The 22,151-nt window shown below is 32.6% G+C and overlaps 1 protein-coding gene across 2 annotated transcripts in view; it reads left to right on the top strand.

Moving 5' to 3' along the window:
• The window catches only part of LOC129809651 (cell adhesion molecule Dscam2), a 171,546-nt gene that overhangs the window by 122,365 nt on the left and 27,030 nt on the right, over nt 1–22,151 (top strand). The window contains exons 22-25 of one of the 2 annotated variants that reach the window (XM_055859648.1): nt 2,667–2,833; nt 11,279–11,479; nt 17,693–17,848; nt 21,820–21,945. In XM_055859648.1, the coding sequence (XP_055715623.1) occupies nt 2,667–2,833; nt 11,279–11,479; nt 17,693–17,848; nt 21,820–21,945 (650 nt within the window). Of the gene's footprint in view, nt 1–2,666; nt 2,834–10,794; nt 10,963–11,278; nt 11,480–17,692; nt 17,861–21,819; nt 21,946–22,151 lie in introns of both variants that reach the window. The other variant, XM_055859649.1, reaches the window with a different exon arrangement.

Below are 22,151 nucleotides of genomic sequence, written 5' to 3'. Positions count from 1 at the left end.
TGAATTGTTCTTTAGATTCTGAGTGAAATTCCCCAGCTGGATCTTGTATTTCGTGTCAAAAAGGAGACATTTTGTGAGCGTCTCTCCAATGAGGTGATGCTTACTATTTCGGCCACATCTTTTGCTTCCCCAAAACTTTTTTTTTGGTTCTTTTTCAATTTTTGGATTGTCGAAGACTTAAAGAAAGAAAAAAAGCACCGCCTCTGTAAAAAAGATCTTGATAATGTGAAAAGATCTTGCAAAATATCAGGATGGGTAAATAGCTATGGAAATATGCGAGTTAATTTGGGATACCAAGGTCAGCTCGTCAGGTCTTCAGGATAAATTACACGGAAGATATCAGGGCTTGTGAATCATATAAATGTATTGAATTAAATATAACGTTTCGCAATTTTCTATCTGTTGTTTTACACAAGGTTGTCACAAACAAAGCGGCCGAAATTACACTCAAACTGGCCGTAATACTTCCTAAAACAATGTTTATATATTTATTAATTTTTCAATATTTTTGGAAATGATTTAAAGAAAACAAAGATGATAAACTACTTTTCAATGTGCCAAACAACCCTCCTGTAAAAGAAGTATAACAAGAAATTTCAATATGTATTAAAAATTTTGCATTACAAACTTGGAACTTTGGTGCTAATTTGTAACTATACCGAAATTTGGTACTTTACCGTAAGTGACTTCAAATGAACCGCATAATATTTTGGAAATACATCACGCGTCGCTTGTAACAGGAATTGTCGTAACTCTCGTAACACGTACACCGTAAAAAAATTAACTCTATTATAGTGTGTAATCTTTCACAACAATATTATAGTGTCAAATTTGGAAAAAAATGTTTAATTTAAAATTGTTTAATTTAAAGTTGTTGAATTTCAAGTTGTGGAATTTGGAGTTGTTGAATTTAAAAATTGTTAAATTTTTGCGTGTAAACTCAAAAATTGTTGAATTTTCATTTCATTTCGTTTATTATAGTTTTTTTTTTGCCCTTTTAGACATTTGTAATGTTTTTTTCCTGTACTAGGGATCCTCCCTAATGCGAGATAATTACATCTGATGCTCTAATCTTCACGATATACTTATTATGCATATAAATATTTGATGTTCTATATGACTTTTGCCCAATGAAAAGCATCTCGACTGAAGTATATGTCTTAAATGGAAATTCAACAATTTTTACACAACTTTCGTTTAAAAATTCAACAACTTTGGTTGAAATTCACAAGGCTTCACACTATAATAGCGTGAAAAATTATGATCAAACTATGAAAGTGTTAATTTTTGATCATGTGACAAAAAATACCATAAAGTTGTGTATTTTTTCACACTATAATAATATGAAAAACGATAATCATAAAATCATCGATAATCATCGATTTCACACTATTATAGTGTTAAAATTTTACACATTTTCAAATTAAACAACATTGTTGAAAATTGTTCAACTATAATAGTGGTAATTTTCAATCACGTGACAATAAAATACCAAAATATTGTGCATTTTATAACCATTTTTAAATTAAAGAACTAAAATGGTCCATTTTGCACTATTATGCCCAACGCACAATAGTTTTTGTTTTGTAAACATGTTTTTGGCATTTCAATGAGAGTGAATGAAACAAAAATCTAGTCACCTCGCTCTCTCTCATAGGAAACTCTGAAAACATATTTATAAACAAAACTTATTGTTCGTTGGTCATTAGTAGTAAAATTTTACACATTTTTTTACTGTCAGCAGTACTTGCTTCATGGAAATACACGGATTGTATACATAGAAAAAATATTTCGTAATATTGTACTACGTGAATGTTTGTGAATTCCTATTAGGAATTTACGAGATGCTTGTAAACCTACAAACAAGTTCGTAAAAGTTTGTATTTTTTCACAAACTTTGTTCGTAACATGTTCACTTGATAAGCTTTTTTGTACTTTTACAAAAATTTGTTCGTAAATGTGTTCGTAAACACCCAAAAATGTTCGTAAAATTTTGTCATTTGTTTGTAAAGTTTTGTCAGACAAACAAAAATGTTTGTCAAATTATGATATTACAAACAATATCAGTGAAGAAGTACAAACTATTGCGAACTTTGTAGCGGATTATACGATTTTTGAGCATTTCGTAAATGCCCAAAGGAAATTCACAAACATTTACGAACAATTTTAAGAAATATTTTTTTCTGTGTACAAGAATTGCTGATTTAGGTAACGAGAGTAATTTGTGACAATTGCTGATAGGTTTTCAGTGTGAAAGCTTAAGTTCTTGTTCATTTTATAGAAATGATCTAAAAATTCCATTTTTCTGTTAAATCTTATATCATCAAATATCATCAGGCAATCACGAAATAGCTGAAGGTCTTTCATATTGTAGAAAAATTTATGTTGTGGAATCACAATTTAAATATATACCCCTTGTTTGTGCTACAATTTTAAATCTCGTGTAAAAATTCTTCATGCAAAAGAAGAAGAAAGAGAGAATAGAGTCAATCATCCCCTTGATAAAAATCTCCCTTGAAAAATTCTTCCATCTATATTAAGAGTAGCAAGGGGGACTTTAGGAGTGAAAAACATTTTGTTCTAACCGTGAATCTTCCTATTTTTCTTTCGTTCCTCAATGGTCTTTTTTTCCGGCACTTTTCACATGCAATGGCGCATCCTTGAAGGGATCAAACGGAATGGAATCAGATTTCGAATAATGTGAAACCAGGTGGAAATTTTGTGGTGTTGGATTTGGAGCCGGCAACGTGGTACAATTTGAGGATAACAGCTCACAATAGTGCTGGCTTCACTGTAGCTGAATATGAATTTGCCACGCTCACAGTGACGGGAGGTAAGGTTGATTTTTGCACATTTAATGCACCCTTCCTTCAGTTTAAAAAAAAAAACAAATAATAACATTATACAAAATTTAGTTAGGCACACTGAACACTCGTCCAACACAAATGTGAATTAACCATTTGAGACAAATTGAAATTTCCTGCATGATTCAAAGTGCATGCAATTTGAGAAGAACAAAAAAATTTCAAATGTCCCGCAAAGTGATTTAAAAATTAAATTTCCTATGATAAAAGTTCATTTCCATCTCCTCAGTTTTTCTGTTTCACTTTTCTCTCGCAAGGGAGATTTTTGCTGCTTTTCTCTTTCACCAAAAAAAATAAAAAAATAAATAAAACCCTTGGCTATTAATTTCATTTCAATTGAGAATTGAAATTTTGTGCAAAAGACTTTCCTTTCGCACATCAATTAAATTGAATTAATTTATTTACCAAAAAGAAAAAGAAGTAATTTCAATAAAAGCCAATGAAATAAAAATTTCCCTGAAACAACCTAAAATCTAAATTATCCGTAGATAAACAATAAACAAAAAAATTCTTAATGGAATGACGTTACTGTAGTTGTTACATTATTTACTTTATACTCATATTGCCTTATTGTCACTAGTTTAAATATATATATTTTTTAAATTGGTTACTTGACACACATTTATTGCTCAATGAACAAAATTTAATTTTAATTGGTAAGTTTGCTTAATGATTTAACGGGTTGAGTTCTTCCTAGAAGGCATATATAGAGCATCTATTTATTAACCAATTTTATTCCCTCATGTTTGTTCATTGTTGTTTACATGTTACTTAAAACAAATCATTTTTTTTGGACCGTTCTCTGTTATGCTTTAGCTGAATGTCAAGTCAGTTCATTATCGTGCTATATTTGTGTTCATCAACGAAGGGTTATTTGCAGATGTTAAAATTAAAAAAAATCCTACGTGGGTTGGGTTGGAATCAAAATTATTCGAATTTTAATTGTGTTTCATTTCCTTTTTTAGTTGTGACAAAAGAATAACTTGTAAACCACATTCCTTTCTAAATTAGTTTGAATAGAACTCAAAATGCGTGAACTTAAAACCTAAAAATGAATTTGCAGCTAATTTAGGAGCCTGAATAAATTTATATCGTTTTTTAGATAATGTAAATTTAAGGAGGGTCATCGAAGACCAGAAGTCAATATCTCTCACCGTTTGGCCTCTATATCGGTAACAAGGCCAAAAGGGGCAGCAAAGCGGCTCAGGCTTTACGAAGTGCTCGAACTCGTGATTTAGATGCTATACCTCAAAAGCACTTTCGCATCATTTACCGCTTCTCAACCGATTTAAACCGATACATAAATTACTCAAAAAATCCCCCAAAATAGCTTTAAAAGTAACAGAATTAATTTTCAGACGAAAATTACCAATCGGTTTATAACCGGTTCATTGCCGATGTAGAACCGATTCGAACTGATTTATAAATCACTCAAAAGATTACCCAAAATAGTTTTAAGAGTAACAGAATTGATTTTCAGACGAAAATTACCAATCGGTTTATAACCGGTTCATTGCCGATGTAGAACCGATTCGAACTGATTTATAAATCACTCAAAAGATTACCCAAAATAGTTTTAAGAGTAACAGAATTGATTTTCAGACGAAAATTACCAATCGGTTTATAACCGGTTCATTGCCGATGTAGAACCGATTCAAACTGATTTATAAATCATTCAAAAAATTACCCAAAATACACCTCAGGAATAAAATAATTGAATTTAGGATAAAAATTATTTACGGATTATGAACCGGTCCATTATCTGTTCAGAACCATAGAAACCGGTTCAGAAATGTTTGAAACTGGTTCAGTTTTATAGAAAATTCCAAGACCTTTCCAACGAGCCCAAATATGATACCATTCGGATGAGAAATACGCTCCTAGAATCTTTTAAACTTTTGACCTTGAAAAACCGTAATTAGAAATGATTCAACTTTATTTTTGTATAAGGTCAAAAACATGTCTAAAAATGAAAAAAGAATTGCATTACGCGTTTTCGAGCAATCAGGAAAAGAACATGACTTTGGTGGAGTAGGGAAGGGGTGGTGGGAAACGATCATTGGGTCGACTTATAGGGGGGCTTCCCCAAAGGTCCCAAGTCGCTATCTATTACCGTTTGGCCTGTAGAGCTGGCGACATCCGGAAGGATACAAAGCGTGACAGAGGGATTATATGCAACTCTCTGTGGAGTTCAAGAAGTAAAAGAGTTGGCAAAGTGTTCCAGGCTTTTCGAAATCCTCCGAATAATCCGCCAAATACCGATAGCAAAAAGTCTTTTCGTTCTCTTAGCAGAACGATTTTGTTCTACAGAGATTCAGTCTCTTCAGCTTCAGGATGCGAAGGTGAAATATGAGTAAGATCTGCTCATGCTAAACAAAGAGACATCACTCTTAACGATACTGCTCAGATCGGTAGCAGTAACCGTAACCGAACCGATGCAGCAATTTAACTCCTTGTGGACTATTGCTTCACCGATGATCCAAAAGAGTCTCTCGTCCTTATTAAATGAACGGGGAACTGGGCGTAACCGCTAGTTAGTCTGAAACTCGTGTTAGCAGGATTCTCTGAGTAATTTAGTAAATGAGTAATCTGAGTAATAAGCAGTTCATTGATGCACTATCCTCAAGAATTTTGTGATGCATATTCTTTTTAATAAGACAGGATTGATTAAAATGAGATAACAATAAAAGATGATAAGCGATAAGAACAAATTCAGGCTCCTAAAAAATACCTATTTTTTCTGGAACAATTTAAATTTAAACCTAAAAAAACGAATAAAATGTTCGGAAACGAAAAGACATCCTATAACAACTGATAAATTGATATTTCCGTATTTTCGCTTTCCTAAATCTATTTTATTCGGGTATTTGTGGCAGTTATTACATTTGATGTCATCAAATTAGTCCCGAAGTGTCACAATCGCGCGATAGTGGAAATTCAAACGCGATTAAATTTAATGTCAATTGTTAAGTCTGCTTCCGTAAAATTTTAACACATAGAAATTCTCACTAGTCCAGTGAAAAATATCAAATCCAAAGTTTATTTTTATTGTGAAAACCTCAGTGAATGTGCCAGGAAACTTTCCAGGAATGAGCGAACAGCATTGTCCTTCAGCCGAATACTAAGTCATTTTTGTCATAGGTATCCATTAATACAGAAAACTTACAAGAGGGGACCATCCAATCATTCGTGGTATACTTCGTCGTATTTACAGGCATCCTTCCACAAAGAAGACTCCCATTCTAATCATTTTGGTGTACTTCATATATTTAATGGGTACTTAACATATGCGGGGTCTGATTCACTTGTTTGATAAAAAGGTTATTCTATAATTTAAGGTTATGTATGATCTAACCTCAAAGGCCTATCTCATACTAGAATATGTACTTGTAATTTAATGAATTACGAGAATTTTCCCTTACAATTTAAAGCTCTTCAATTTTTTTTATGTATGTTCCTCGAATTCTTGAGGTTAGGCTTCACATAACCTAAAATTTTCGATTTAAATCATTAACTGAAAATGATAGTTATGCCCGTTGACTTTAAGTTTTTGAAAAAATTCTTGGAACCGCTTTGCTTGGTTGAAATTTGAGGGTAGTTTGTACCAGTTTGTTGTTGTATTTCTCCAGAGGCTTTGAGCCCAATATTCGATGTACCGGATGCTAATACGTCTGGACCGTCTGGACATTGTATCAATTGCTTGTCTGGCGAATCGCTTGATGATACTGCAACCACAACCCTAATTTCTATTAGCGAAGCAGTTGATACAACTACCTCTGCACCTATGGTATTAGACAAATTTCCAAAAACCAGTGTTCGTGAGATCGAGTTGGGTATAGGTTCAGTTTTCGACAGAATGGAGGGTCTCGAACGCCAAGTTAATGCGCTTAAGGAGGAAAATGTGCAACTGAGGCTTGACTTAGCACTGTGTCATACCTTGCACGTCAATGTAAAGGCTCTTTTGAATCACTTAGAACCGGTGACATTCTCGGGTAAAACGTTCGGTTATCCGTCGGACACTGCTGCTTATCAACACTCGATGAAAAGATCCCGTTCAGTAAATAATCTTAGGCATCCTCTGAATAGCAAAAAAAGTGCTTCGTCTCATGTTACAGACTTTCATCCTGAAAGGAGGAATCGGTACCGCCTTGAAGCAGATTTCCCAGATCCTGGATCGCTACCTCACTCAAGGTTGGATCCTGGTCTTAAGGTGTCTACTTACGAACCTCCGGCTTTGACTATTAATGATCTAATCTTGCCGTCGATTGCTAAGATTGGGGGCTTTGGATCTAAAGCTACTTCAACGTCAGATGATGATAATCCACCTCAAACTATTTCTCATAATAGTCACATGGCAACTTTCAAAAAAGGATTGGATTCTGATTTAAAAGAGCCTTCTTCCGAACCTCCGGCTTTGACTATTGATGATCTGGTCCTTCCGCCGATTTCCCGGATGATTGCTCATAATATTCATAACAGAGACTTGCAGAAAAGACCGGTTTCTGATGTAACTGAGTAAAATTATTGAATTTCTTTTCTTTCTTAATTTTTTTATATTTTAATACTCAAAATTTATATCTTAATAAATAGAAAAAACTTTGAAAAAAATCGTCTTTTATTTTTCCGCTTGAATGAATAATAGCTTTTGCTTACTAGCCTCAAGAAGGTGATGTAGCATGGACAAAAGAGTAAGTTTTTAAAGTAATGAAATTTATGTTTTATTTTCTAATTGTCGTTAGGTATTTTGATTATTCTAGAAGCAATACTTAGATGCGATAAACTCAAAATGATCGCATATTCCACTAAAGTGCGACAGCCATCTTTATCCACAATCCTTATAGGTTTTGCTCTAATGCGGAGTAGCTTTGAAGTCTTAATTGTCCTTCCTGAAACTTGATAAAGGTTCCTTAAGGATATCAAACCTGTAATACGAAATGTGTTCAAAAAGTAACATGAATTTTCAGATTTTGAGGACTGTACATTAGATTCTTGATTTTTCTTTTACGTTATGTTAGTACCTACCCAAGAAGCAAAATAGCTGTCTTATAGAACCAACAAGTCTTTTAGTGCACTTTTAAAAGACTTAAAGCGAAAATTTTCTGTGAAAATTTCTATAGCATCACTTAAGATCTTTAAGAGTGCGCCACTTTACTTATAGTAATCTCAGTGATGGAAGCAAGAGCGTTATAAGTAAATAAATGGATTTTTGGTTCTATAGTGCCTTACTTAGGGAATTCTACAAGATTATTTTAAGAAAAAATTGCTGCTTGGGTATGTTCCCAATATTATGTTGACATGAGCAGCCATACATTTCAAATGTTTCAAAGATGTTCTATCCTTTCTTTTAAGTATTTTTGAGAATAAAAGTCTCGCAAATACTGCATTTAATTTATAAACATAAAATCGCATTATTCCTGGCTGTAATTTTATTCGGTTTGTTTGCACTACTATGGGACACGAAAATATCTACCAGCTTTTCATAGTAGATTTATCCGTCGTATAGAGACAGGCTCTACATAAGAGGTGTAAAACATGTTAACACTTTCGTCTCCTTTGGGACTCTGGGTACCCATGGAAACAACAATTTTTTTTAGACTAGAATCGATAAAAATCCAATTCTTCTGGATAATTACAAACTATAAGGATGTCCAAATCTAGGATATTTTTTGCAGGATCCTAATTAACTCCTGAGCTTAGATATTTTTGGTCAAAAATCGTGAATTTTCGATTTTCTGCTTTCTTGCAGATATCCTGACTTTTTTTTTTTTAAATATTTTTAGACCATAATAAGGGAAAACCTCTCGGGGCCAATAAGTTTGATAACTAACAATTACATATTACGTAAATTCGAAAAACAATTATTTTCTTAAATTTTCAAAAAACTTGTTCAAACTTCATGGGTACTCTCGTCCCCAAAAATCTAGAGGTCAAATGTAAGGTTATCCCGCCAATGCCCGCCATTTGCTTTTTGACACCAACCTTGTAACAAAATTCCAAACGGGAGTGACATTTTTGCCAATATGGCCGATAATTTTGACATTTGGCATCGCGGGAGATTGCTTTCAGGGAAGTTTTTCCTATTCTTCCTGATTTGGTGAATTCTGATTGTCCAGGAAGTGTCTTTTATGCTTTTGAGAAAGCTTAATGTGTCTACAATAACATCGTGCTGAGAGAAATGTGTTTTAAAGTGTTTTTGTGTGAAATATTTTGAGGAATCTGTTGGAAAGCAGGAATTTGGTGTCTTCTTGACCACTTCCTGGACATCCCAGATGATACTGGTCAATAATTCTTCTTGTTTTAGCGATCAACCTTGTAAAGTAGTCATTTGACACGCAAAAATTATTCACAAAATTGATATTATTGGCTTTTGGAAAATTGAACTTTGTCTCCTTTTCGTTCTTTTGGGGACGAGAGTACCCATGAGTTTTCCAATTTCCCAGAGGCGGAAAAAATTCTTTCTCTACAAAAGTATCATATTTGACCACTAAGACTTGCAATAAAGTGAGTTTTACTGAAATTCGTTATAGAGTTAATTCGGATAGAGTTAAGACAAATGACAGCAAAGTGAATTTATGGAATGGCTACTATTGTAATTCTGTGCACAGATTTTTAAAAAAAAAACTTTTCTTGTGCAAATATTACCGGAAAAATTGGGAAATTTTTTATGTGATATCGTGAAACACAAAATAATTAAACAATCATATAATAATTAATGTTTATGTAGAAAAATTATTTTTTTATCTATCTATTGGAAGAGAAGTCGATATTACAAGCCTCGCTTGATCGATATTATAGGAGCGTTTTGGTAATACCCCCGTCTACCCTAGGAGAAAGACTTCGAGGAATGGAAAAAGCGCAAGTGCAAGTGTTTTAATCTAAGGACGATTACTTTAAAGGGAACAAAATAAATTTTGATGAATAAATAAGTTTTTTTTTTCAAGAGAAAAATTCAGGTTACTTTTTGAACGCATCCCGTACATTCATCGCAATGATCTCCTAGTTTTTTCCACATGCAATTAAAGTTTTTATGTTTTTCTTGAATTCAAAAATTTATATCTTTACTTAAAATTATCCAGTTTTAAATATCTTAAGTCATAATCATCTTCTTTTTTTAAACATTCCAAGAATCTGAAATGTATTTAAATTATTTACGACTTTTTGTAAAAGTGCACCCTAAAATGTTCATTTTGCTTTTTTAATATTCTAATTTAATAATATTACATGAAAGTCTTAAATCTTTTGTTTTTAATTCAAAATCCTATGGGGTTTGGGTTATTTTGTGAACCACCTTTGTTCGGCATCTGTTTGTTTCGTTATTTTTTAAGGCCTATACTATTTCGAAGTATTGTAAATTGAAAAATATTTGCTTCAGTTGGCTGTAGGCCAATGAGGGCGTGACCTAAGTTTTTATGGGCGGGATTTATTTAGGAATTCGCCCAGAATTAATTAGTATTTTTATTGTTGTTTTCGCTGTGACAAATATATGAACTGACTTGATATTTAATACTTTAAAATTACTTGTAGAACATTTTGAAATAATTAGATTTTTTTCTCTCTAAAACAAATAATTTTATTGTACAAATATTTTTGGTGTATAAATGGAAATTTGCCTTGAATTTAACCCCTGTTATTCTTATTCTTTTCACATAATTTCAATTGTGTCTCTATTGGCAGTGTGTTGAGTTACCTATTCTTCCTATTTCATGCTTTTCCTGGTTCTATTGAAAACCTCTTTAAAATTAATGAGGATATATTTATGTGTTGATTTCTAAATTTTCCTGCAATTATTTTTCATATTCTTAAACAAAATAATTTAAAAATTAATTTTGCTAAATTCAAAAACCTATTAAAAATTTAAAATCAAAAATACTAAATGCAAAAGAAACTCTGAAAAAGATAAGAAACAAATCGTGAAAATTGGTTGTTTCAGGGACAATTGCACCCCCGCGCAAATTACCTGATCTCACTGCTGAGGACACCCTACGCATCATCCTGTCCAATTTGAACCTAGTGGTACCTGTAGTTGCCGCGATTCTAGTTATATTAATTGCCATTATTGTGATTTGTATCCTGCGTAGCAAGGGACATCATCACAAAGGTATATTAACTTTAAGGTATATTAATTCTTTTCTCTTTTTTCTCGGTTTCTTTTTCTTCTTCCTCAAAAAAAAATCCCCCTGTTTTGGCAAAAAAAACTCCTCATCCTATCCTGAATATATCCATCCTATTCCTCTTGAATTCTAAACACACAAAACACACGCAAAATATCCTTTTCCCTTGATGATTCTCTCAATCCCGTCAATTTTCCTGCCATCATATTACACTCACATTCATCCATGGACATTTCAAAATACACATTTGTGCACAAAATACCCGTACAACACACGCAAAAAACACCCTCACATGGAGTTTAGGAACAATCTCACCGCCACTGGGGAGCGATACGAGGCCCGGCTTCAAGCAATACCTGCCTTGGATGCCTGAGTGGCTGGACCTTAATTTTATGGTGCCTTTAATAGCGACCGTTATTGTCGTCGCGGTGGGTATTCTTGTGATATGCGTCGCTCTATCCAGGCGACGGTTAGACGACCGTGGTGGACCAAAGGATGTCTACTGTAGGTTTCCCATATTGTTTTATTTTTTTCTCTGCAAAATTTGTCATTATTTACAACACAATAGGTGGGATTCACAAATGTCGCTTTAAAAAAAAAACTAACGGATGGTTTTGAAGTGACAGCTGTCAAAAATTAATGTCAACGTCATGACTGTCATTTTGACATTTAAAAATGAAATTGACAGGCTTGATTTAAAAATAAGTTAATGTTTCAGTAGATTGGTGCTTTGGTCTCTTTTTTTATTTAAATAACAAATTTTAAATGAAAAGTTAAAAAAAGTTAATGACAGCTGTCATAAAATTTAACCGAAATGTCAATTGAATTTTATATTGATCATATTGATTTTAAAATGTACTTTTTGGTTCAATTTATATAAAAAATGACAGCTTTTGAGAATTTATATTAATAATGTCAGAATTGAGACTTGAATATGACATTAACGTCATGGATCGGTTTAGTGTTTGATTCTAATTGGTTACTATCCTCCACTAACTTCCGTACCTTCTGTAACATGTGTTGGAGGAAATTTGCTAACAGCTAATTCTGATGCTTTTGACGTGATCCGTTTTTGGACAAGATACGTACAATAATTTTTATACGTCAACTCGAATAGTAATATTGATAACTACTGGCTTTATTTGTACTAAGGATTTATTTAAAAAAATATAAATTTGATCAATTTTAAATCAAAAATTGGGATTTTGACAACTTCCTGTATTTTGACTTACGATTTCTCTTGCGAAATGACAGTTCCAAAATGCATGTCAATTTGGTAATATCTGTCATATAAAGTATTAAATTTCATTTACAGTAGGCTCTCACAAAATTCGGGCATTTGCGACCGAAATATTACCCGAATTAGAGAAAAATTCGGGCGTCAAACTGTTTGACGCTATTTTTATTTTTTTGTTAATCTTACGTTCTTGTAATCATTGTAAATTCTATGAAACAACTTCTTAAATTATCTAAAATGACGTCATAACTAAAAAACACCGTGGAAAATTTAAGCAGATTTGCTTTATTCGGTAATAGTAATCACACTTGAAAAATGTCAACAAACTTTTTTTTTCAAACTTAACTGCCGTCCGAATTAAAATGTAGCCCGATCTCAAAAAATCAAATTACCAAGAGTCTTCTGTAATTTTAAAATGACAGTTTAATCAAAATTGAAAAAATCAACTGACATAAGTTCGATTTAACGTCAAATATTGGTTGTCATTCACGCCTGCATTCTAACATATGACAGCCATAACGTAAAACGGAAGAAGAAGAAGCATTCTGGAAAATGTATCAGTTACAAAATATATAAATAAATTTAAGAGTGACAAATCTTAACAACTTGCAGCAAATTTCAAGATTAAACTTTCCTCATTAAATTTTGATTCCGGCACACATTTTAGATCGGAAAAATTTCATGTAATCGAAATTCACTCAAATGTTTTGCATATGTCTATTCCAGTCCTTTGGGCTCTTCTTCTTCTTTTGAACATCACACCAAATTAAAATTAATTCAATAAAATATTGAGTGAGAAAGAAAGAAACATCTACATTCAAAACATTTGAGAAAGTAAGGGATATGAATTTCGAACATATCAAATTTTCGCGGTATAAAAGGTGTGCCGGAGCCATAGTAATATTGAATCTGATAGCCCCGGTATAGCTTTTAGATCAGGAAAACTGCATGAAATCGAAATTTACAACGTTTTCTTTCTAAAAAAAAAATTGCTTATGTTTGTCCCACTCTACCGTACTCTTTCTTTTTTCAAATATCATAACAAATTCAACTTAGTTCAAACCAATTTCGACTACAATGGCTCCGGCACACCTTTTAGATCAGGAAAATTTCATAAAGCCATACTTTTCTTATAGACATACTTTTCTTTCTTAAAAGATTTGGATATGTCTATCCCACTCTTTCGCACTCTTCTTCTTTTTTTGAACGTCACACCAAATTAAATTTAGTACAGTCCAATTTTGAGGGCGACAGAATGGAATAGAGTTATGGCCTCTACAGACTAGAAAAATTTATGTGCATATTGAAGCAAATTCGCTACACTTGTGTAGGAAAATCTCTTCAATATGGACATAAATTTAACTAAAGTTTAGATGCCATTATGCTAAACTTTTGAAAAAGAAACTTTTTGCTGAACTTTCGAAAAAGAAAGAACACAGAAAAAAAGGGACAGATAATCCTAACCGGCTTATGTAGGTGAGATTCTTAACGTGAGCTAACTCGGAGTGCATGCAAATTCGATTTGGAGCTGAAGTTGGGAGACGCCATTCAGTTATCTTGAACCAAATTCGTGAAATTATACAAGTTTTGTATTTGAACCAAAATGTCAAGGATTTGGATGAACTGACAGAAAAGTGTTATATGGGTGAAATGTAGACCAGAATGTTCTCTATAATTTTGCCGTAGAACTTGAACTCATCGATTACTCAGAAGCCAAGATAAGCGAGGTTTTTTGTTTCTTAACTCGTTTTTTCATCCAGAGTGCCCCAAGTAGTCATTTGTTGAACTTCAACTATTTCAAAGAATTGTTGTATTTTGTGGGACTTTCCATTTAAAACCATATTTTAAGTGTCTCGGTGGAGTAGAGGCAGTCAAATTGGCATCTGAGTGATTTCAAAGCGTTATTATGGGAAAAATCAATTTTTTCACACTTAAACGGCAAAATCGGAGTGATAGCGTAGTCTGAGCGGAAAATGGTGTATGGACAAAATGTAGAGACAAATGTGCTCTACAATTATGTTGAAGTAATCATCAAAATCGGTTCAGCGACAGTCGAGATAATTGAGGTTATGTGATATTGAAATTGGTTTTTCGACTGTGGCGCCCCTGGTGTTGGTCCCACGAAGTTCAAACATTCTAGAAAGTTGTAGCATTTGGTGAGATCTTTCGTTTAAGCCCTCACTCATCAAAATCGGTCACATAGAACCGGAGATATGATTTTTTGAATTTCGTGAACTTTGACCCCTCATATCTCCGGTTCTATTGAAACCACAGCGCGCATACGCACCATTTTGGAAACGTCCTAGACTGGACTACAACATACTAAAATTTCATTAACTTGCACAATGCCGTTTTTGAGAAAAGTGACTTTGAATTTCGATGAATTTTGACGCTATCACAGCGCCATCTGTGGTGACTTTTTGAACTTCCATCTGAAAGTGCTCATCGAGACGAAACCAAAAAGGTAAAATTTAGGTCGCTATGTTAATTAGAACCGGAGATAGAGGCCGGTCAATGTTCGAACTTTGACCCCTTATAGCTCGGGTCAGGGGTTATGGATCGACTTAAGGTTTTTTTTGTTTGATAGGTATAATCAACGGCTACAACAAACTAAAATTTCAGCCCGATGCACAATGGAATTTTTGAGTTATTTAACTTTTAAGATTTAAAAATTTTCTTTTTAAAAAAAGCGCCCCTAGCGGTGGTTTTATGAACTTGCGATGTTAGAAGGGGAAGTGGCATTTCACGAGAGCTTTCCAAAAAGCCCTCACTTTTTAAATTCTGACAATTAGAACCGGAGTTATGGCCATTTTAAGAAATTTTTTTTGGACCCTTATAGCTCGGGTCAGGGGGGTCGGGGGACCTTAAGTTTGGTATTGATGGAAAGCTCTAAGGCCCAGCTATAACATACTAAAATTTGAGTCCGCTGAATGCCATAGGGGCGGAGCTATTGAGAAAACAAAAAAAGGGGGGTCTTCAAAATGGCGGAAGGAGGGGTGGGGGGTGGGGGGTCAATGCACCAAGTTGCAATTTTCACCCGATATATAACCTTTGCCGAAAACCGCAAGTCGATATCTTTTTTAGTTTAGGAGCTATTAAGCTCCAAAGAGCGGCCGGCCGGCCGGTCGGCCGGGAACGTAAATTAGCCACATATATATTCGTGATCAGGAAGTGCTGAAACACATTTTGGCCAAATTTGAGGTCGATCGGACGACATGAAATTTTGTTAGGATTATAGTAGGTGAGATTGTTAAGAATCTCACCTAATATTTTGTAAAATTGTTCGTAAATGTTTGTGAAATCCTATAGAGGACTTACGAAATACTCGTGAATCATATAACCCACAAACAAATTCGTAAAATTTTGTACTTTTTTCACAAATATTGCTCGTAAGATAATCATTTGACGAACATTTTTTTTGTACTTTTACAAACATTTGTTCGTAAATGTTCGTAAACACACAAAAAATGTTCCTAAAATTTTGTCATTTCTTCGTAAATTTTTGTTTGTCTGGCAAAAATTTACAAAGAAATACGAACAAATGACTAAATTTTACGAAATTTTTTTTGTGTGTTTACGAACATTTACGAACAAATGTTTGTAAAATTACAAAAAATGTTCGTCAAATGATAATTTTACGAACAATATTTGTGAAAAAAGTACAAAATTTTACCAACTTGTTTGTGGGTTATACGATTAACGAGCATTTTGTAACTCCCCCATAGGAATTCACAAACATTTACGAAGAATTTTACAAAATATTTTTTTCTGTGAGATGTAAATTTTGATTGTACGAAATTCTCCTGGTCTAAAAGATGTGCCGAAGGCATGACAATTAAATTTTACAAAACCATATTTCAGTTTTACATGACTTAGGCATTCTGTAACAATGGCAGCTGTCAAAAATCCGCTATTTAATGTCAGATGACTTTAGTCGCAAAATGGCTTGACATTTTGGCAAAAGTGTCAGTTTTAAAGTTTGTGTATTTAAAAGTGATAGATCTTGAGGATTTTCAGAAAGTCTCATAAGACTTGATGGTCTAAAAAAGGGACTATTTCAATTTTTTTATTTAAAAGTATTTATTAAGACTTTCTAAATTGAAAAGTTCTTAGTTACTGCGAGGTGACATCTGTCAAGTTTATCTTTCTGAATTTGACAGTTAACCTGACATATGAAACTGACATTTGTGAACACCAGCTGGAAATGTTTTCTAAACGAAAAAAAAATCTCTTTCTCCTCACATTATTTATTTAGGAAAAGAAATTGCACGAGATATGATACACTAATGAAGATTAAGTACCTAACAGTGACTCACCATATATAAAGGAATATTTCACATTTTCATCATCATCATCATCAAAAATATTTCCTCCTGATAATATTAATTGACTTTTGAAAAATATTGTCTCTCACTCTATCTCTTCACATGCAACTTCTAACCTCTTGAGTTTTTTTTTTGAAATTTTCTTCAAGCCAATATCTTTCTTTAACATCTGTCTCTTTAAGTTTTCTCACATTTCTGTTTCTCATATTGATATCCTTTTTTTTAATTCTCTGTGTTTAGCTATATTCTATTTGAAAGAATAATCCAAAAGTGCCCTTAAAATTGGACAATGTGCCTTAATTTTGGTTGGTACTATTAGTTTTCTCATGACTCATCCGCATGGATATTTTTATTCCAAATATGTTTAATCTCTTGTGTCAGTTAATTGGAGAAAATTCATCATATTCATTGTTATTGATTTTCTTTAATTAAATTCGCATTTATATTAATTTTCTCTTTTGGGCATAAACTTAATGGTACACTAATAAATACTCTATTTTTAGAAGACTTATGACGCGAATTATCTTGTGACAAATTTTCTCGGTAATGTTCAAAAATTGATGAGACAACTAATATCACCAACTGAATTTTTCTGCACACTTTAAAAGATTTTAAAAAGAACATGCTTGGTAGAAAATGTGCCCTTCCCACTCACAAACGAAGATGCTTTTCATTATCACGAAAGAATGACGAAAAAAATCATTCAGGAGTTTAAGAAAAAAAAATTCTTGTTTAATATCATTTCCATCTTATGATTTTTCCTTTTTCGTGGTTTTTCATAAATTTGTTCAAAAAAAAAAAGAGTAAAATCTCACATTTTTCTGCACAGGATGCATTTTGCTCACTGCACAATTTTTTTGCACAAAAAAGACTTGCTCTCCTTGGTTTGCAAATTGCTCAATTTGATTTTTTTGTTCCTTTATTCATGAATAACTTGTATATTTTGACTTGAGAAAATCTTGTCGGTGCCAAAGGCAAAAAAGATGACTCTCAAATTGATATTGATTGCGCAAGCAAAGCAAATGTGAAGATGACGGTGAAACGTTTTGAAAAAAAGAAAAATAAAATGAATTTATTGACGATGAAAAATGAAAATGGGTAAAGAGAAAGCATCTTGGTGTCCCCCATTCAATTGGGAACTATTATTAATTCTAGATGATGTAGTTTACAATCAAACAATGGGACCGGGAGCAACATTGGATAAGCGTCGACCGGACCTTAGGGATGAGTTGGGTTACATTGCCCCGCCCAACAGGAAGCTACCACCTGTTCCGGGCTCAAACTACAACACCTGTGACCGCATCAAGCGAGGTACAGTTATAAGTAAGCGTCCAAGAATCCATAACATATTTTTCAATTATTCATTAGATGACTTTTCCCATTTCTACATTTTTGCTATGCTGAATTCTACATGTAAAATATTTACATAGAACTTTATTCATTCGGGAAGACCAAAATTTTCATGAGAATTGCAACTGGTGTTTTTTTTTTATTTAGCATTTTATAGCTTTCTTGTGTGACAGCTATCAAAAAATTGAATCAAATTAAATTTTGACTGCCCAGCGAGCACTAAATGCTAATCGATTACAATTGAGCTGAAAACATATGTATTTTCTGCTGAATTCTGCTATACTGAGAGAAATACGATAACATTCTGGATATGTTAATTTTACCCTGCAATTTTGAACCGAAATCGGTGTAAATATTACCCTTTTTAGGTGTATTAGGGGTTAAATTAACCCCTTTTCATGTTAATTTTACACTTAAAAAGGTGTGAAATTAACATTAAAAAATGTTGATATATTTTTACACCTAAAAAGTGTTAAAGTTACGAGGAAAAAAGTTAATCGCACACTCTATTTTTTCTCAGTGTAACCTTTAAACGACACTCGCGAGACAATGCCATTTCTGTAGGTTAGCACTTTTTGTTCGAGAACTGCTGACTAGTAAGCATTTTTCTGATGACCTGTTCTGCAAAAATATGTTGAAAACGCTCCTTTTTTTCATCTAATTGTGCTCACTGCGTGCTCACTAGTTTTTATAAATTGAAAAGTTTCTCGGCTAAAGGGGAAATGATATGTTGTACGAGATAATTAGTATTGTCCATATTTAAATGTTCCTTTTTAAACGTCGCTGAATTAAATAAATAGGAACAAATACCCATACAGAAAAAAAATCGTGAATCTCATAATGTCTCCTAATATGTGTAACATACTACAAAAGTTTGTAAAAGTTCGTACTTTTTCACACAGATTGTTCGTAATATGATCACTTGATAAGTATTTTTGTTATTTTACGAACATTTCTTCATAAACACAAAAAATGTTTCCAAAAATTTTGTCATTTGTTTGTAAAGTTTTGTCAGACAAACAAATGTTTGTAAAAGAACAAAAAATGTTCGTCAAGTGATGATATTACATAAAGTACAAGCTTGTGCGAACTTTATAGTGGGTTATACGATTTTCGAACACTTCGTAAGTCCCCAGTGAAAATTCACAAACATTTGCTCGTATACATATTTTTTTGACATGCAAAACTTTACGAAGGAATGACAAAATTTTACGAGCAACTTTCTTTGTGTTTACAAACATTTATGAACAAATGTTTGTAAAAGAACAAGAAATACTCGTCAATAAATCATCTTACGAACAATGTTAGTGAAAAAGTACAAACTTTTACGAACTTTTTAGTGGGTTATACGATTTACGAGCAGTTCGTAAGTTCCCAGTAGTAATTCACATATATTTACGAACAATTTTATGAAATATCTCTTTTTTGTGCAGTTTTATCTGATTACTATCCTGAATTTAACCTCTGTGATTTAGTTTTACATGAAAGTTTCAATATTCGCCCGTCAAATCTTTGCTCTACCTGCCGATTTTACCCGGAGGTTTTTCGAATTGTAACGGTATATTCCAGTTATTCAGAGAAAATCTGTAGATTTTCGCCAGAATTTCTGCCTAGAAGATCTGCATAGTCTCCATTACTTCACAAAAATATTGTTGATTTATGAAGAAATTGTAGAAGTTATAAGGCAAATGACTTGTTATGCTTAACAAGCATTACCGAGCAAAATACTAATTTCTTAAAAATCGCCAATGGAATGATACAAAAACACGAAATTTAGGTTGACACTCTACTTAAAGTTTTTACTTCACTATTCTCTACTTATAACACGACGTTGTAAAATTCTTTATTTTATATAAACGCTTTGATTGTCACTAAAAAACACTATTGAATTTTGCAAAAAAAAATCAATTCTGGAAAGTCTGGAATGTAGAAAAAATCTGCAAAAAAATTGGCAAAATATCCACAGAACTTCGTCAGAGTATGCATCAGGATTCGTCAGAAAATCTGCAAAATCTTTCTGACGAATTTTGTCCCAAGCCCAAATAAAATTCGTAGGAATATCTACAGATTTATCGGAAGATGCTCTCCCGACGTGTAGATATTTTCCGCAGAAATCTAAAAGATATCTGACGAAATGATTTGACGGACGTGTAAAAATGACAAATGTCAAAAGTTTGTATGAAATGTCAAAACTACTTTTATTTGATCTTTGGAAATATCGATTTAATAATATGATTTTGACAAATAACTTGAATATTCGATTTTCATTTTTTATGCAATTGATATTAAAAAAAATTAATTAATCGTTTTGAATATCTATTTGTTTTAAGATTGATGTCAATTTTGTTACTTTTTCTCTATACCTTTTGTTACTTTTTACCCCAAGTGGCCATTTTTAATGAAAGGATTTCTGGAGAAAAGAACTTTTGTACAATTCTAAAATAGATAGCGGATTCGTATTCAAAGAATCCAAAGAATTTAGGCTATATTCACCAGTGAATCAATTTTGGAAAATAAGTAGGTAATAATTGTTATCAATTGTTATTAATTGTTATTATTGTAATGAAGGTCTATGGAGGCTATCTATAGAAAAAAATTTGAGCCGCTATATTTTTTACTTTGGAAGATATTGAATTTTGAATTTTTCGATTTGTGACTTTTTGCCCCAGTCTCCCCTATCCATCGTAGAGTGATATTGTGCATCATTTTACATGTAAACTTCCGTTGTTCTTCTTATACAAGAATTTGTATAAGAAAATGGAACATGAATATGAAAAGCATAAAATAATTTTAATAATTCTAAAGGAAAGAATAACTATTACGAATTAATCTTCATAACTAATAAGATATAGGCATCACAATAAATGCTATATAGTAACACAACTAATATGATTGCTTTAGTGTACTCCTTTCTATTACTTGAAGAAAAATAACCCGACAGAGATGGAAATACGTTTTGTTGTTTCTTTTCTCACGTCGTGGAAAGTCGTGCAAAGTTTTTGATCAATATGGCGGACGGAAAATTTGACATCTCATCGAATTTGTTAAAATTAGTCTATAACCTCTTTCCTTATTTGAATTGTGGTTACTAATTTATTTTCTTTGATGGTTAATTATCTAAGTTAATACAGTTTTAAATGATTGGATGTAAAGAATTTAAATCCAGTACCCGATAAGACGCACCTCGCCAAAATTTGAACATTCTACCTCATTAGTACATTGATTGAATAGGTTAAGACAGCCTTGTAACAAGAATTCTTGGAAATTTTCGAATCTAAAAATATTTGAGGTTAATAATAACATAATCAAACATTCTAAAATTATCTCTCTCTCTCTCTACAATCTATAGAAATATCGTTAAAGTATCTCAAGAGAGTTAATTATAAATTTATAGTAGGTCCGCAAAATGACAGCTGTCAAAAGTCAATAAAAGACGTCATGCAAATTTGACATGTAAACATGACTTTTGAATTTCAAATAAGTTAACAACATCAGAAAGTTTTTCATTTGGACACAGACTCGGTTCAATGAAAAAATGCAAGTATATACGTAAAAAAATATTAATGGTTTGTGGTTCCCGGATGGATAAGGTTGTATATTGCTTTAGAATTTATATTTGAATGTTACATTTTTCATATTAAAAATTGATGCACGTACAAATTGGGTTCATCTCTCATTGTACTGAGCATTTTTTGTGTTCACAAAATATTCCCCATCATTTCAATCCTAGGTCAATTATTTTTGTGACAAAAATTTTCTTTTTTTTTGTTACTTTACTTCATTCGCGCATTTTTGTTTTCTCTTCCATTTTCCGCATATCCTGAAAATTTCCATGGTATTTCCGTTCAACAATTTTTGCTGTTGTTTTGTCAATGTGAAACTCCCTATATATAAAAAAAAATCCACATCATTGGCATTTCAATTGAGCCCAGGCCGTAGTATGAGATCTAATCACTCCACTTGGGATCCGAGGAGACCTCTGTATGAGGAACTGAAGCCACCACCAATTCCCAGGAGATACCATGGCTCAGATGAATGTTACCATCCGCATGGCACAGGTAGATAGAGTACAATTTCATTTTGTTTATTCTTTCACTTTTGTTTTTACAAAAGGCAAAATAAGTAAATTTATTTAGAAGGGAAATCTAATGGATTTTATTTGTTATACAGGATTTTGTATATACGCTTTAAAAAAAATACTGAGATTTTAATTGATAGGGAAAAGTCGGAAAAGTGAATTGAAAAAAAATTGCTTATTTTGCCT

Source organism: Phlebotomus papatasi, chromosome 1 (assembly GCF_024763615.1).
Source record: "Phlebotomus papatasi isolate M1 chromosome 1, Ppap_2.1, whole genome shotgun sequence".
NCBI classification, from domain to species: Eukaryota; Metazoa; Arthropoda; class Insecta; order Diptera; family Psychodidae; genus Phlebotomus; species Phlebotomus papatasi.
This window is presented reverse-complemented; position numbering and strand designations above follow the sequence as displayed.